The sequence below is a fragment of the Saccostrea echinata genome, unplaced genomic scaffold (assembly GCF_033153115.1).
Source record: "Saccostrea echinata isolate AGI-Se365-2 ecotype Australia unplaced genomic scaffold, CSIRO_AGI_Sech_v1 ptg000054l, whole genome shotgun sequence".
NCBI lineage: Eukaryota > Metazoa > Mollusca > Bivalvia > Ostreida > Ostreidae > Saccostrea > Saccostrea echinata.
Window position 1 is genome coordinate 25,291,777 of NW_026889803.1, and position 16,653 is coordinate 25,308,429.

Below are 16,653 nucleotides of genomic sequence, written 5' to 3' on the forward strand. Positions count from 1 at the left end.
ATTATATCTTTTATAGTCAAACAAAGGATACAAAGTGCAACATAAGTCTTCAAATTAATACTGCATGCAATGCCAAAAATTAAGGAAGTAACAAACGACGGTTAATAAGAGTTATGAACATGAACAAACAAATTATTTCAATAAATCATTAAACATGTACTGCCAACAAATTCTTGAGTAACATCTCTAAAACAACCAGAATCAATCATATATTTTAAACATGAATGGTCTCTCAAGTTTCATCCATTCAGAAAACTTTCATAGAACAATTTATGAGCATTTATGCCTGCTGTTCAATCCAATTCATTTGTAATAAATAAAACATTTTAAACTATTATAATGTTCATCAATGTTTGAAATATCTATATAATCTGAAAGACTCCTTCAGTTAATATATACAAGAGGCCCATGGGCCACAACGCTCACCTGAGTCAATATGGCCCTGCTGTTCTTTGTCAGCAGATTTCTTCTCCTATATTTCTCCTATATATTCATATATAAAGCTTTGATCGCCTGTTCTAGGCATACCCTACCCCAAGGTGCCATGTTTTGAATGAAATTGAATATAAACCTTCTGAGGATGCTTCTATCTTCATATAACTAATCATGATTTTGCTGTTCTTTAAAACAGAATTTTAAATATGTCTAACACTCTACCCTGGGGGGGGGGGGGGGGGGGGGGGGGGGGGGTCATGATTTGAACGAACTTGAATGTACACTACCTGAGGATGCTTCCATATCAATATGACTGATCATGGCTTTGTTGTTCTTGAGATTGAAGAAGATTTTTAAGGATATTTCCTGTATAAGTTCTTTTGTAAAACTTTGATCCCCCATTATGGCCCCACCCTACTACTGGAGGATGCCTTGAACAAGCTTGAATCTACAATATTTGGGGATGATTCCATATCAATATGACTAATTGTGGCTTAGTTGTTCTTGAGAAGATTTTTAAAGAATTTTCCTATATATTCCTATGTATAAATTTGATCCCCCATTGTAGCCCCACCCTACCCCCAGGGGTCATGATTTGAACAAATTTGAATCTACACTACTTGAAGATGATTCCATATCAATATGACTAATTGTGGCTTTGTTGTTCTTGAGAAGAAGATTTTTAAAGATTTTCCCTATATATTCCTATGTAAAACATTGATCCCCCATTGTGGCCCCACCCTACCCCCAGGGGTCATGATTTGAACAAATTTGAATCTACACTACTTGAAGATGATTCCATATCAATATGACTAATTGTGGCTTTGTTGTTCTTGAGAAGAAGATTTTTAAAGATTTTCCCTATATATTCCTATGTAAAACATTGATCCCCCATTGTGGCCCCACCCTACCCCCAGGGGTCATGATTTGAACAAATTTGAATCTACACTACTTGAAGATGATTCCATATCAATATGACTAATTGTGGCTTTGTTGTTCTTGAGAAGAAGATTTTTAAAGATTTTCCCTATATATTCCTATGTAAAACTTTGATCCCCCATTGTGGTCCCACCCTACCCCCGGGGGTCATGATTTGAACAAACTTGAATCTACACTATGTAATGAAGGTTTCACCTAAGTAAAAACTTTTCTGGCTCAATGGTTCTTGAGAAGAAGATTTTTAAAAGATGACACCAAATTTTCACCAATTCTTAATTATCTCCCCTTGGGAGAAGGCGTGGCCCTTCATTTGAACAAACCTGAACCCCCTTCACCCAAGGATGCTTTGTGGCAAGTTTGGTTGAAATTGGCCCAGTGGTTCTGGAGAAGAAGTCGAAAATGTGAAAAGTTTACAGACGGACGGACAGACAGACAGACAGACGGACTACAGACAAAATGTGATCAGAAAAGCTCACTTGAGCTTTCAGCTCAGGTGAGCTAAAAAGTAATTGTTAACATTGTGCTTTTTTTGTTGTTGCAATAATCTCAAAAACATCAAGATGTAACCATAAGACAGGAACTTTTATTATAAGTCTTAAGACATGGGACAAATATTTCCTTTTTCAATACGAAAGCTTTCTATGAAAGTAGAAAGGCATCATGAATAACTTCACACAATAACACATTGTTACACAGTATGAGTTACGATGTATGAACTTTCAATCCCGCGCTTCTGTCATTCGTCATTCCTAAACACGTGTTCCGAAGTCTTTTGTGCGTTTGGTGTAAAAAGTCAATAAAAAATGTACTCGGATATTTTTGGACGCGCGGGGGGAAATATATATTTTTTTATAATATTATAATTTGGAATTGTTACAAATTGAAGCTGCGAATCCGACGAATTATACTGCAAATTGGTATGGCCTAACCTACATTTGCTGTCTTAAATTTAGTTCTTACATGCAGTTTAATGTCTTTTTCATTAATATTTTTGTACAATTCCTTCCAGTCAAAATTTCCGCAGCAAAAGTATACCTTGTTCAGATTCTATCAACTCTACAAACTCTTCCATATTTGAGGCTATCTCCTTTGATAAAAAATTAAGGCCTTCCTGAGAGTGCTCTCCTAAAAGCATTTTCTTATCCTCCAAAAGGTAATCCTCAATAATCTGAAAAGAAAGCAGCAATAGAAACTAGATGCTGTCATAAGACACTGACTATACCAACACATAAGTGTTTGCCTCGAAATGCATTCTTCTTCAGTTCTGGGTAACTAGCAAAGAAGGCACAAAAATTGTTATATAGTTTACATAAATATACATGCATCAATTTTGGCAAATTTCTAAGTTAAGCAAGTGACCCATGGGCCTTCTATTAGTATTTCCTATAGTAAATTCTTTTATACAGGTGACTCTCGATGGCTCAAACTCTGATCTCTCAAAGTTCTTGATCTCTCAAAGTGAACCTAAGGTTCCATTTTTTTCCTCTACACAACTAAGCAAATTTACTTCAGATCTCTTGAACTTCCAATCTTGAGAAGTTCTCCATCTCTCGAACGAAGACCTGGGTCCCGTTACACACATTTCATTGTTTTTTACTCTCTACCTCTCAAAGTTTTGATTGCACATGTATACATGCCGTTCACCCTAATTCTTGTTTGCCCAGAGTCCATTCGCTCTAAAACTTGTTCACCAAAAGTACATTTGTCCTTTATATGTTAGTTGGTAAATTTTTCCTAATTTCCTTCGATTCTATTGAATTTTGTGAAATTTTCTGTTTAGATTAATATAATTTAATTATTATACTTGAATTTTCAGTATCTATAGATGAAGAACTAAAGAGAAACTGTTATTTAATTAATGTGATACTCCTTAATTTATTAGTAATGTTTTATAATATTTTCAATATGACTAATCATGACTTTGTTGTTCTTGAGAAGAAGATTTTTAAAGATTTTTCCTATATATTCCTATGTAAAACTTTGATCCCCCCTTGTGGCCCCACCCTACCCCAGGGGTCAAGATTTGAGCAAATTCGAATCTATACTACCTGAGGATGCTTACATATCAATATGACTAAATGAGGCTTTGCTGTTCTTGAGGAAAAGATATCTAAAGAATTTTTCCAATTTATTCCTATTTAAAACTTTGATCCCCCATTATGACCCCACCCTACCCCAGGGGTCATGACTTGAACAAACTTGAATCTACACTACCTGATGATGCTTCCATATCAATATGACAAAACATGGCTTTGCTGTTCTTGAGAAGATTTTTTAAGATTTTTTCCTATATATTCCTATGTAAAACTTTGATCCCCCATTGTGACCCCACCCTACCCCCTGGGGTCATGATTTGAACAAACTTGAATCTACACTATATAACAAAGGTTTGCTATAAGTTTCAACTTTTTTGGGCCAGTGGTTCTTGAGAAGAAGATTTTTAAAATATGCCACCAACTTTTCACTATTTCTGAATTATCTCCCCTAGAATGAAGGCGTGGCCCTTCATTTGAACAAACTTGAATCCCCTTCACCAAAGGATGCTTTGTGGCAAATGGTTGAAATTGGCCCAGTGGTTCCGGAGAAGAAGTCGAAAATGTGAAAAGTTTACAGACAGCCAGACAGCTAGACAGACGGACTACAGACAAAATGTGATCAGAAAAGCTCACTTGAGCTTTCAGCTCAGGTGAGCTAAAAAGTCTTATCAAGAACCACTGACTGGGCTCAGAAAGTTGAAACTTTCTTTACAAAGACTTAGTGTAGATTCAAATTTGTTCAAATTATAACCCACTGGGGTAGGGTGGGGCCACATATGGGGATCCAAAGATTTACATTGAAAAATGCAGGGGATTTTTTCCATTATAAATCTTCTCAAGAACAGCAAGGGCATTATTGTCATCAGTTTTCGCGAAAGGGACCTAGGGAACATTAAATCTCATTTGCCTGTCAGTCTGTCTGTTTGTCAGTCTGTCTGTCTGTCACAATAAATTTAACCTTGGTCAAAAGCTTTTGAATAATAAGAGATAGGGCTTTCATATTTCACATGTACATTACCTACAAGAACTTTCTGAACATACTATGATTTTTGAACCCATGACCTTGACCTTGAAGTTTGACCTACTTTTCAAAAAATTTAACATTATTTTCAATTGATCATTTTGAAAGAGAAAAGATAGGGCATTCATATTATACATGTATATTACCTGTGACAAGACCTTTCTAAATATATCATGACTTTTGACTCTGTGACATTGACCTTGAAGTTTAAACTACTTTTCAAAAATGTTATATTTCCTTATAACTTTTGATTGAGAAGAGATAGGACTCTCATATTTGACATGTACATTACCTGTAACAATATGTTTCCGAGCTTGCTATGATTTTTTACCCCTTGACCTTGCAGGGGACCGCAATTCTTTGAATTTGTTTATTAGTCATTTTGATATGGAAACATCCTCATATAGTGTAGATTCAAGTTTTTTATGCCCTGTCATGAATATGGCCGAGGCATATAATGTTTGTCATGTTCGACTTCAATCAAACTTCATATGCTGATACATACTGATGTAAGCTTTTCAACTGCATCAACCTTTTTGACCTTGACCTTTCCTTTGACCTTGACCTCACTTTTCTTAAATTAGTGTCTAGATCAATTTTGAATAAACAATTCATGATATATTTATCAAACTTCATATGCTAATACATACTGCTGAGAGCTATCAATTTCCGAAACCTTACTGCACATCTACAGGACACCATTAACCATCTCCCAAAAGATCATTAGGCTAATGTGTACAATGTAAGAGGAATTCTGGGAACCAGGGGCTTTTTGCTTAAAAAATGTCATTTTTTGACCCCCATTTGATCCCTAGGGTGAAAATGAAAATTCTGAAACCTTACTGCACATCTACATGACACCACCAACCATCTCCCAAAAGATGACTAGGTTACTGTGTACAATGTAAGAGGAGTTCAGGGAACCAGGGGCTTTTTGCATAAAAAATGTCATTTTTCAACCCCTGTTTGACCCCTAGGATGAAAATGAAAATTCCGAAACCTTACTGCACATCTACATGTCACCACCAACCATCTCCCAAAAGATGATTAGGCTACTGTGTAAAATGTAAGAGGAGTTCTGGGAACCAGGGGCTTTTTGCATAAAAAATGTCATTTTTCGGCCCCCATTTGACCCCTAGGGTGAAAATGAAAATTCCAAAACCTTACTGCACATCTACAGGACACCACTAACCATGTCCCAAAAGATGATTCGGCTACTTGTGTAAAATGTAAGAGGAGTTCAGGGAACCAGGGGCTTTTTAACTTGATAACTTGATAGAATAATAAATCCATTTGAAACACACACTAAATATTAATAATCCCAGTGGTAATAATGTACATAAACCATGTGCAAAACAATAATGATAACAGTAAAAGTAGTGCTCGCAGTGTGACGTAATTCCACGCACGTGTCTAGAAATTTTCCAAAAAGGTGTACATTTGTAAAATTTATTACATACAATTTTTTTTTCATAAGTTTGTGTTATCTATTCTAAATATGACAGGAAAACAGGTGAATCGTGGGTGGGGGTTGATTTTTGACAAAGTTGATTGGGTCAAGATTTAGAAAGGGGTTTTCCGAGTCCTACCCAAATACTGATAAAAATTTGCACAAGTTGTCATTTTGGCATCTAATTTTTTTTAAGTTCATCAAAAAAGCTTTGCACTAAAATAATAATATTTGTTGTTTTGACAATAAATTCAAGAAGTTCCAATTATGGGTAGAAAATTAACCACCCCCTTTTTTTAAACACAAATCTTTCAAAAATTCTCTCTTTATCAGAATTTACATTATTAGGTAATATCAGACTGGTAATGAAATATTTACAGGCGCGGATCTAGAGGGGGAGGGGGGTCCGGAACTTATATACGAAATCAATATATGAAAGCAACTAAAAGTGACCTTGGAACACACCCCCCCCCTTAGAAAACACGGACCCCTGTTAAGTTGGTATGAAAAGTTATACAAATGAAGCTTAAAAAGTGAGCAGCCAAACCCCCCCCCCCCCCCACCATGAAATAGGTTTTCACATTTGGGAAAGGAGTTTAAGTGTTTTTTTTGTTTTTGTTTTTGTTTGTTTGTTTGTTTTTTTTTTTTGCTTGTCAAGAAATCTCTGGGTTCGATCCCCCTGGAAAAAATTCCTGGATTCACACCTGATTTACATAAGAGGCCCATATGGGCTGCATGTTCACCTAAGCATTTTATAATTGATTTAACCGTGTGCTTCTTCCCTGGTTACCAGAATTTGAAGGAGAGCAGTCAGAGCACATTTCAGGGACGTAGCAACGTTTTTGAAAAGGGGGGGGGGGGGGGGGCAGCCAGAGAAAAAAATTTCAACTTACCTGAAAAAACTTGACAAGCCAAAAAAAATTTTTTCAACTCAAAAATCCTATTTCGTGGGGGGTGGGGTTCCAACTTCTTTCAGTACCCCAATTTTGAATATACACTTCTACATTACCTTTATTTGACTATAATGCAACAAAAAGTGGGGGGGGGGGGGGGCAACCACCCTTTCATGAACATTAAAAGTGGGGCCGGGGGGGCCCTCTGCCCCCCCTGATGCTACGTGCCTGCATTTAGAGGCAAACACATTAGTGCGGGTATTACTGTCTTATGACAGCATCTAGTTAATGTTTAAATTTGGTAGAAGAACATTATTATACCCGCACTTTCTAAAGAAAGTTCCAATATATTGTTGTTGCTCAAGTCTGTCCGTCCGTCCGTCTGTCACACTCTTCTTTCTCAAACTCCTCTTACATTTTACACAGTAGCCTAATCATCTTTTGGGAGATGGTTGGTGGTGTCATGTAGATGTGCAGTAAGGTTTCAGAATTTTCATTTTCACCCTAGGGATCAAATGGGGGTCAAAAAATGACATTTTTTAAGCAAAAAGCCCCTGGTTCCCAGAATTCCTCTTACATTGTACACATTAGCCTAATGATCTTTTGGGAGATGGTTAATGGTGTCCTGTAGATGTGCAGTAAGGTTTCGGAAATTGATAGCTCTCAGCAGTATGTATTAGCATATGAAGTTTGATAAATATATCATGAATTGTTTATTCAAAATTGATCTAGACACTAATTTAAGAAAAGTGAGGTCAAGGTCAAAGGAAAGGTCAAGGTCAAAAAGGTTGATGCAGTTGAAAAGCTTACATCAGTATGTATCAGCATATGAAGTTTGATTGAAGTCGAACATGACAAACATTATATGCCTCGGCCATATTCATGACAGGGCATAAAAAACTTGAATCTACACTATATGAGGATGTTTCCATATCAAAATGACTAATAAACAAATTCAAAGAATTGCGGTCCCCTGCAAGGTCAAGGGGTAAAAAATCATAGCAAGCTCGGAAACATATTGTTACAGGTAATGTACATGTCAAATATGAGAGTCCTATCTCTTCTCAATCAAAAGTTATAAGGAAATATAACATTTTTGAAAAGTAGTTTAAACTTCAAGGTCAATGTCACAGAGTCAAAAGTCATGATATATTTAGAAAGGTCTTGTCACAGGTAATATACATGTATAATATGAATGCCCTATCTTTTCTCTTTCAAAATGATCAATTGAAAATAATGTTAAATTTTTTGAAAAGTAGGTCAAACTTCAAGGTCAAGGTCATGGGTTCAAAAATCATAGTATGTTCAGAAAGTTCTTGTAGGTAATGTACATGTGAAATATGAAAGCCCTATCTCTTATTATTCAAAAGCTTTTGACCAAGGTTAAATTTATTGTGACAGACAGACAGACTGACAAACAGACAGACTGACAGGCAAATGAGATTTAATGTTCCCTAGGTCCCTTTCGCGAAAACTGATGACAATAATGCCCTTGCTGTTCTTGAGAAGATTTATGATGGAAAAAATCCCCTGCATTTTTCAATGTAAATCTTTGGATCCCCATATGTGGCCCCACCCTACCCCAGTGGGTTATAATTTGAACAAATTTGAATCTACACTAAGTCTTTGTAAAGAAAGTTTCAACTTTCTGAGCCCAGTCAGTGGTTCTTGATAAGACTTTTTAGCTCACCTGAGCTGAAAGCTCAAGTGAGCTTTTCTGATCACATTTTGTCTGTAGTCCGTCTGTCTGTCTGTCTGGCTGTCTGGAAACTTTTCACATTTTCGACTTCTTCTCAAGAACCACTGGGCCAATTTCAACCAAACTTGCCACAAAGCATCCTTTGGTGAAGGGGGTTTAAGTTTGATCAAATGAAGGGCCATGCCCTCTTGCAAGGGGAGATAATTAAGAATAAGTGAAAAATTAATAGCATCTTTTAAAAATCTTCTTCTCAAGAACCAGTGGGCCAGGAAAGATGAAACTCAGGTGGAAACATCCTCAGGTAGTGTAGACTCAAGTTTGTTCAAATCATGACCCCCTGAGGTAGGGTGGGGCCACAATGGAGGATCAAAGTTTCACATAGAAATATATAGGAAAAATCTTTAATAATCTTCTCAGGAACAGCAAAGCCATGATGAGTCATATTTATATGGAAGCATCCACAGGTAGTGTAGATTCAAGTTTGTTCATATCATGTCCCCCGGGGTAGGGTGGGGCCACAATGGAGGATCAAAGTTTTACATAGAAATATATAGGAAAAATCTTTAAAGAACAGCAAAGCCATGTTTTACATAAGAACATATAGGAAAAAAATTCTTGTCAAGAACAGAAAAGCTATGTTTAGTCATATTTATATGGAAGCATCCTCAGGTAGTGTAGATTAAAGATTGTGAAAATCATGACCCCTGGGGGTTTCGAAAGTTTGACATAAGATCATATAGTAAAAAATTTCTTCTCAAGAACAGAAAAGCTATGTTTAGTCATTTTGTTATGTAAGCATCCTCAGGTAGTGTACATTCAAGTTTGTTCAAATGATGACCCCTGGGATGGGGAGGAGCCACAATGGGGGATCAAATTTTTCCAAAGTAATATACAGAGGACCTTCAGATATCCGGACGCCAGATATCCGGACGCTTCAGTTTCCGGACGATTTTTAATAGGAACGAAATTTTTTAACGTTATTTTGTCTCATTTAACCGGAATTCCGTGTTCCGTATCCGGATGGTCTTTTTTCACCACAAAATGAATTTTTACATTATATTTTCAATTGGTTCATTTATCCGAACAATAATTTTTAACTGGTCTGTCAAGCCTGTTCAAATTTCTTGATCTGGGTGTTAATTGTTGTAACAAGAGGCCCAAGGGCCAGATCGCTCACCTGAGCACTGTGGCTAGGAAAAAAGGAAAAATCAGTTTAGTATTGAAAAGCAAAAATGCATAAGTGGTCCCAACCTACCCCTAAAAGGGAGTGGGGGGGGGGGGGGGGTCATGATTTGAACAAACTTGAATCTACACTTCTATCTGAGGATGCTTCCGTATAAATATGACAAACCGTGGCTTTGCTGTTCATGAGATTTTTAAAGATTTTTCCTATATATTCCAATGTAAAACTTTGATCGTCCAATGTGGCCCCATCCTATCCCCAGGGGTCATGATTTGAACAAACTTGAATCTACACCACCTGAGGATGCTTCCAAATAAATATGACCAATCATAGCTTTGCTGTTCTTAAGAAGAAGATTTTTGAAGATTTTTCCTATGTACACCTATGTTAAACATTGATCGTCCATTTTGGCCCCACCCTACCCCCGGGGGTCATGATTTGAACAAACTTGAATCTACACCACCTGAGGATGCTTCCATATAAATATGACTAATCATAGCTTTGCTCTTCTTGAGAAGAAGATTTTTGAAGATTTTTCCTATATATTCCTATGTAAAACTTTGATCGTTCATTGTGGCCCCACCCTACCCCCGGGGGTCATGATTTGTACAAATTTGAATCTACACCACCTGAGGATGCTTCCAAATAAATATGACCAATCATAGCTTTGCTGTTCTTGAGAAGAAGATTTTTGAAGATTTTTCCTATATATTCCTATGTAAAACTTTGATTGTCCATTGTGGCCCCACCCTATCCCCGGGGGGTCATGATTTGAACAAGCTTGAATCTACACTACCTGACAATAATTCCACATGAGTTTCATCTTTCCTGGCCCACTGGTTCTTGAGAAGAAGATTTTTCAATAATGCCAATAATTTTTTGCTATTTCGTAATTATCTCCCCTTGGAGGAGGGCGTGGCCCTTCAATTGAACAAACTTGAAACCCCTTCACCCAAGGATACTTTGTGCCAAGTTTGATTGAAATTGGCCCAGTAGTTCTGGAGAAGAAGATGAAAATGTGAAAAGTTTATGACAACAACGACGCAGACGACGACAAATTTTGATCAGAAAAGCTCACTTGAGCCTTCAGCTCAGGTGAGCTAAAAACACTGGTCTGGCTGTTTGTTTTAAAAGATGATCACCTGCGACCTGCTATCAATGGCTTGTGGCAAGGTTAATTGTAGTTCGATAGGTACGCACGAGACTCTCGCTTCTCTAACATGGTTTTGATACGTATTAATTAAGGGAAATGATTTTAAAAGTCTAGGATAATTTTTTCGTAGTCGGCAAATATATTTCTTCTACTGTAACATGGTTTTATGTATTTATAGACATGGCATCAGAGTTTTTTTTTATGCACAGTATTTTGTGGGCAAATGCATTTATTTTTAGCTAATGGCAATCGTGACATTATATGTTGTCTTTATCCTTGCAGAAATAATTTTATTTCAACAAAGCACGAAATACTGTTGAATTTTAGTTTGAACAGATCGACATGGTATAAATCACCGCGTTATTTAAAACCCCAAATAAATGTTTTTTTTATTGTATTTCGTTATAAAATTGCTCAATTATTATTTTATTTCTAACCGAGTGTCTGATTAGGTACATGTGTACTATGATTGCGCAAGCACACAGCAAAGGAATGTGTGAACATCTATACATAACATTGTCAATGGCGGCCTACACGGAGATGATGAATATGCAGCTCAAATTAATTGTAACTTGTTTTTAATATCATTTAACAACAGATAATCATTATCAACAGATTATAAATATAACATTTTCAACAAGCTACGTTCCAACAATGATTTTCCGAAGTCTTAAATACAGCGATAAACAACAAGAAATTGCCCATGTCTCTAGGTAATACTACGACATGTCCGTATGATAGCCGTGTTTCACCTGAAAGAAAAAACTATCAAAATCCTATTGTGGTGTAAAATACGCACCCTTTTCACAAAAACATTTTCTAGGAAAAAAAGTGCGTATTATATTCAGCCAGGTAAGGTATATACTGAAAATGCATTAAAATATTTCTTTGAAAACCATCAAAATAATACCTGTCTTAAAGTCCTAGGTCCCTTGATGAGTTTGACTTCATTATACACAGCAGTGAATGGATTGAATTCCTCCCTGTCTGGAAAAGGATCAAGTGAAGCTATTCCTGCCATCAGGGTCTTCTTGTTGTCAATGATCAACATCTTGAACACATTTTTCACCTAAATCATACATTAAAATTATTTTATTGCAGAGAACATATATTTAAATTAATAATTGTAACTGAAAGGAATACTGCTGGCAATCTCTGCTAATCATGTTCTGTGCATTCTTGTCTTGTTTCCTTTTGTAAAGTGTATTTTCTCCCAAATGCAACACAGGAGGCCCATGGGCCACATCGCTCACCTGACCACACTGGCTAGGAAGAAGCAAAAATCAGTTCAGTATTGAAAGGGGGGGGGGGGGGGGGGCTTAAATCTACACTACCCGAGGATCCTTCTGTAAAGATATGAATAATCACGGCTTTGCTGTTCTTGAGCAGCAGATTTTTTCAGGATTCCTAATATATATCTTATGCAAAACTTTGACTCACTATTGTGCCCCCCATCCAGTGGGGGTCATAATTTGAACAGATTTGATTCTACAGTACCTAAGGTTGCTTCTGTATAAATATGACTAATAATGGCTTAGTTGTTCTTGAGAAGAAGATTTTTGAAAATATTTTCCATTTAACGTGTATGATCAGGTTCTTACAAGGGATATATAGGTTTTCCTTCTACTCTGAGTTAATGATTGGAATGATTATTAAGACAGCTCTGTCTGAGGGTATATCATACAGTACTTAAACTTTCTCTTATCTAGAGATGGTGACTGGGTAAGGTACTACTTGCACTGTGTTTCTCCCCTAGGTTCCCATTGTTAGATAAGAACCAGGTGTCTCAAACTTCTTCAGATTTACTACACCCAGAAATGAACAACAAATCCCTAGGATACTTGCCACTGGTATTTATAACTTTTATACTTCTATTTTGCTCTTACCTTAAAGGTTTTCCATCCCTAATAGGAATAAAATCTCTATCTTTAAATGTCCATCACGTACATAATACTCTGATATTAATTTAAAGCATTTTATAGTAGAAAAGGATTTACCAAGAGAAAGTTTGAAAAATATAATTAATTAAGCAGTAATTAATTAACAAGGATTGCACTGAAGTCTATTGGGACAAGCAATTTTTTAAAAATAAAAATTCAAATAATAAAGAATATCAATAAAATCTGTTATGCATTCAATTTCATCGAATCTGTAGGCCCCACCCTACCCCCAGGGGTCATGATTTGAACAAACTTGAATTTACACTACCTGGGGGTATTTCTGTATTAATTTGACTAATAATGACTAAGCTGTTCTTGAGAAGAAGTTTTTTAAAATACATTTCCTAGATACATGTATTCCTATGTAAAACTCTGACCCGCTCTTGTAGCCCCACCTTACCCCCAGGGGTTATGATATGAACAAACTTAAATCTAGAGTATTTTATGAAGCTTTCACAAAACTTTTATCTTTTCTTGCCCAGTGGTTCTTGAGAAGATTTTTAAAAGATGCCACCAAATTTTCACAAATTCTTAATTATCTCCCCTTGAAAGAGGGTGCTGCACTTCCTGTAAACAAACTTAAATCCCCTTCACCCAAGGATTCTTTGTGGCAAGTTTGGTTGAAATTGGCACAGTGGTTCTGGAGGAGAAGTCGAAAATGTGAAAAGTTTAGGGACTAGAGACGACAGATGGGAGCCGGACACTCTTTGATCAGAGAAGCTCACTTTTGCCTTCAGCTCAAGTGAGCTAGAAATACCTAAGTTCCACACACAGGTGACTCTCGATGACTCGAACTCCGATCTCTCAATCTCTCGAAGTAAACCTCCGGTCCCGTTTTTTTCCTCTATATAACTAAGCAAATTTACTCCTGATCTCTCGTACTCCCGATCTCACGAAGTTCTCTATCTCTCGAACCAAGATCTGGGTCCCGTTACACACATTTCATTGTTTTTTACTCTCTATCTCTCGAAGTTTTGATTGTGCATGTTACATGTATACATGTCAATCATGCATAAAATTAATGCAGCTTGGACTTACCTGGATAACAGTATAAATGCCTGGGGCTGGGATGGACGTGTTAATTGGGTGTTTACATAGATGGCACTACACCTGTGAATTGTCCGAGTGTTGATATAATTAATTGGTTATTGGTAAATTATAGAGAAATCGCTTCACAACTTATTTTGGTTTGTTCCCATTTCGCCTTAACTGTAAAATTTGCTTTTCCCATTTCACCTTAGTACCTTCTGGGGTTTATTAAAGCAAAATGGGAACTTGTATAAACATATAATTATGCATATAAGTATTGTTTGCATTGCATAGCACAATTTCAAAGATTTCAGAGATTTCAAATTATTTGCTCACAGTGAAAATGAGTGATTCTGTGAAAAAAATAATGCAAAAATGACACAAAATCGGAAAAAAGTGAAGTCAATAGATTCTAAGCATAAAAAACTGTAGAATACTGACTTGATACATTTTAGATTTACAAAAAACATTTAATCTATGCTTTGTATTTTCTAAGACACTACATCCATAAAATAATTAACATTTTCATGAATAAATTTTGCAAATTTCTTATTTTTTAATTGTACAATGACTTATGAGGCCAATGATAATAATTGTAATACATATTATTATTTTTTTTCATTTTACATCTAAAATATTTCTTTTTTAACTGTGTTATTAACTTATCAATAAAACAAACATCTAATTATTAATTTACAGTTGTTGTTTTTACAAATTAATCAAATTCCCACTTTGGCTTAGAAATTTTTCACATTTTCTTACCTATATTTCACTGTTAAGGCGAAATGGGAACACAGCCTTATTTTGACTGGACGAGACGATAATTTTGAGAAATAATTTAGGGACGTGTCAGTAATTTTCCATAGATTATGAACTTTAATATTATGAGAGTCTACACAATCCCAGTCTGGCAAACATTGCGCAAGAAATCCTATCTTAAGAACTGAATACCGATTACGAGCAATCTTGTGAAGGACCGATCAAGCCCGGGGGAGAGCCAATTAGACAACTGATATTCAGGTTTCATGTAATCATGAAATGAGAACACATAAATATTGAAACTTAAAATAATCATTTTATGTATTCAAAATACGATCATTGTTTTTGAAATCTAGTGAATTACCTGTAAAATACGAAAGAAAACGTGTCATGACTTTATCATTATATACTTATGTATAATAGTAGAACAATGATGATTGGAACTGAAAATTCCAGATTTTATTCACTTTCTATCTCTCGAACCCCCCGATCTCTCAAACTTTTCTTACGGTCCCTTGAACTTCGAGAGATCAAAAGTCACCTGTAATTATAAAACAATGACAATGGCTCATGCAGCTTGTAAAATGTATTGTACAAGTACTTTCGAACGTACTTGTAGTAAGAATGCCTCTGCAATTAAATATTATTCTGTGGCCATATTAATTTTATGATTAAAAGGGTGATTAAAATATTGCCAGTACCGGAAGTTCTACAGAACCATACAGGATTTTCATGTACTCACATGATTTGTCATTGAGTCATAACAGATTCTGGATTAAAAATCTTGTTTTCTAGTCTCTGTTAGAAAGTTGTTGCTGGAGCAAAAAGGTCTCCAAAGTAGAATTTTCATGTAGCTTTGAATATGTGGCAATTAATGATCAAGTATTTTCATTTGAAGGTAATTTGGGTAGACAGATTTAAAATGAAATTCAAAATATTTTTGGGGAAAGTGGTCATCACATTCCTACATAATGTCTTGGGTTAAGAGCAAAATATAAAATTCTGCAACCTTATTAATGGTTTGTAAAAGATTATATTAAAACAAGCAAATTCAAAGAATTGTGGTCCCCCACTTTCGATGTCTTAGTGGAATATGGGATGCCATTATTTATGGCATATTGTGTCAAATATGAACACCCTATCATGTCATTCAAAAGTAATCACCAAAGTTAAAATTTTTGAAAATTAGGTCAAACATGAAGGACAAGGTCAAGGGGTCATAAATCATAGCATGCTTGAAAACATCTTCTCACAGGTAATGCACATGTCAAATATGAAAGCCCCATCTCTTCTGAATCAAAAGTTATAAGAAAAGATAACATTTCTGCAAAGTAGGTCAAACTTCAAGGTCAAGATACAGGGTCAAAAATCATAGTATTTTTAGAAAGGTTTTGTCACAGGTAATATACATGTGTAATATGAAAGCCCTCTTTCAAAAGTCATGACAATTTTAAAGCAATGTTAAACCTTTTGAAAAGTAGGTCAAACATCAAGGTCACTGGGTCAAAAATCATAGTATATTTTGGAAAGATCTTGTCACAGGTAATGTACATGTGAAATATGAAAGCCGTATCTTTTCTCATTCAAAAGTTATGACCAAAGTTAAAGTTTTGTGACTGACAGATGGACGAACTTAGAGACTGACGAATGAGATTTAATGTCCCCTCACTTTCATGAAAGTGGCCAACAACAAACTGATAGCCATTAACATAATCAATATTCCTATAAGCAAGATCTGCCTATGAGACAAAGTACAGTCAAACCTCATTATCTCTGATTCCTTGGGAACAAGAAAAAACTTTGAGATAACTGAGGATTTAAGACATTGAGGAGGGTAAAATACTGAAAGAATAAGGAGTTGGGACTTCCAAATCACTTCGACATATCCATGGTATTCCAGATATCAGTGTTCGAGATACTGAAGTTTAACTGTACCACAACTGGGATTGTAACATTGACTTCTTATACATGTAATACACCTTTCACCTTCTATAATATGACCATGACCTTTCACAAAACTTTATCATCAATCATGAATTGATTATGTTTCAATTTTCTAAAAACAGGAATATAATCAAAGATTAACAGCTTTAACCGTTAAATTTACATTAAATAT

At 35.7% G+C, this 16,653-nt stretch overlaps 1 protein-coding gene across 1 annotated transcript in view; it reads right to left on the reverse strand.

Annotated features, from left to right (window-relative positions):
- The window catches only part of LOC133205686 (serine-protein kinase ATM-like), a 244,053-nt gene that overhangs the window by 130,435 nt on the left and 96,965 nt on the right, over positions 1-16,653 (reverse strand). The window contains exons 28-29 of the mRNA XM_061341539.1: positions 11,720-11,878; positions 2,410-2,542 (exon numbers count right to left, since the gene is read on the reverse strand). Of these exons, the coding sequence (XP_061197523.1) occupies positions 2,410-2,542; positions 11,720-11,878 (292 nt within the window). The remainder of the gene's footprint in view (positions 1-2,409; positions 2,543-11,719; positions 11,879-16,653) is intronic.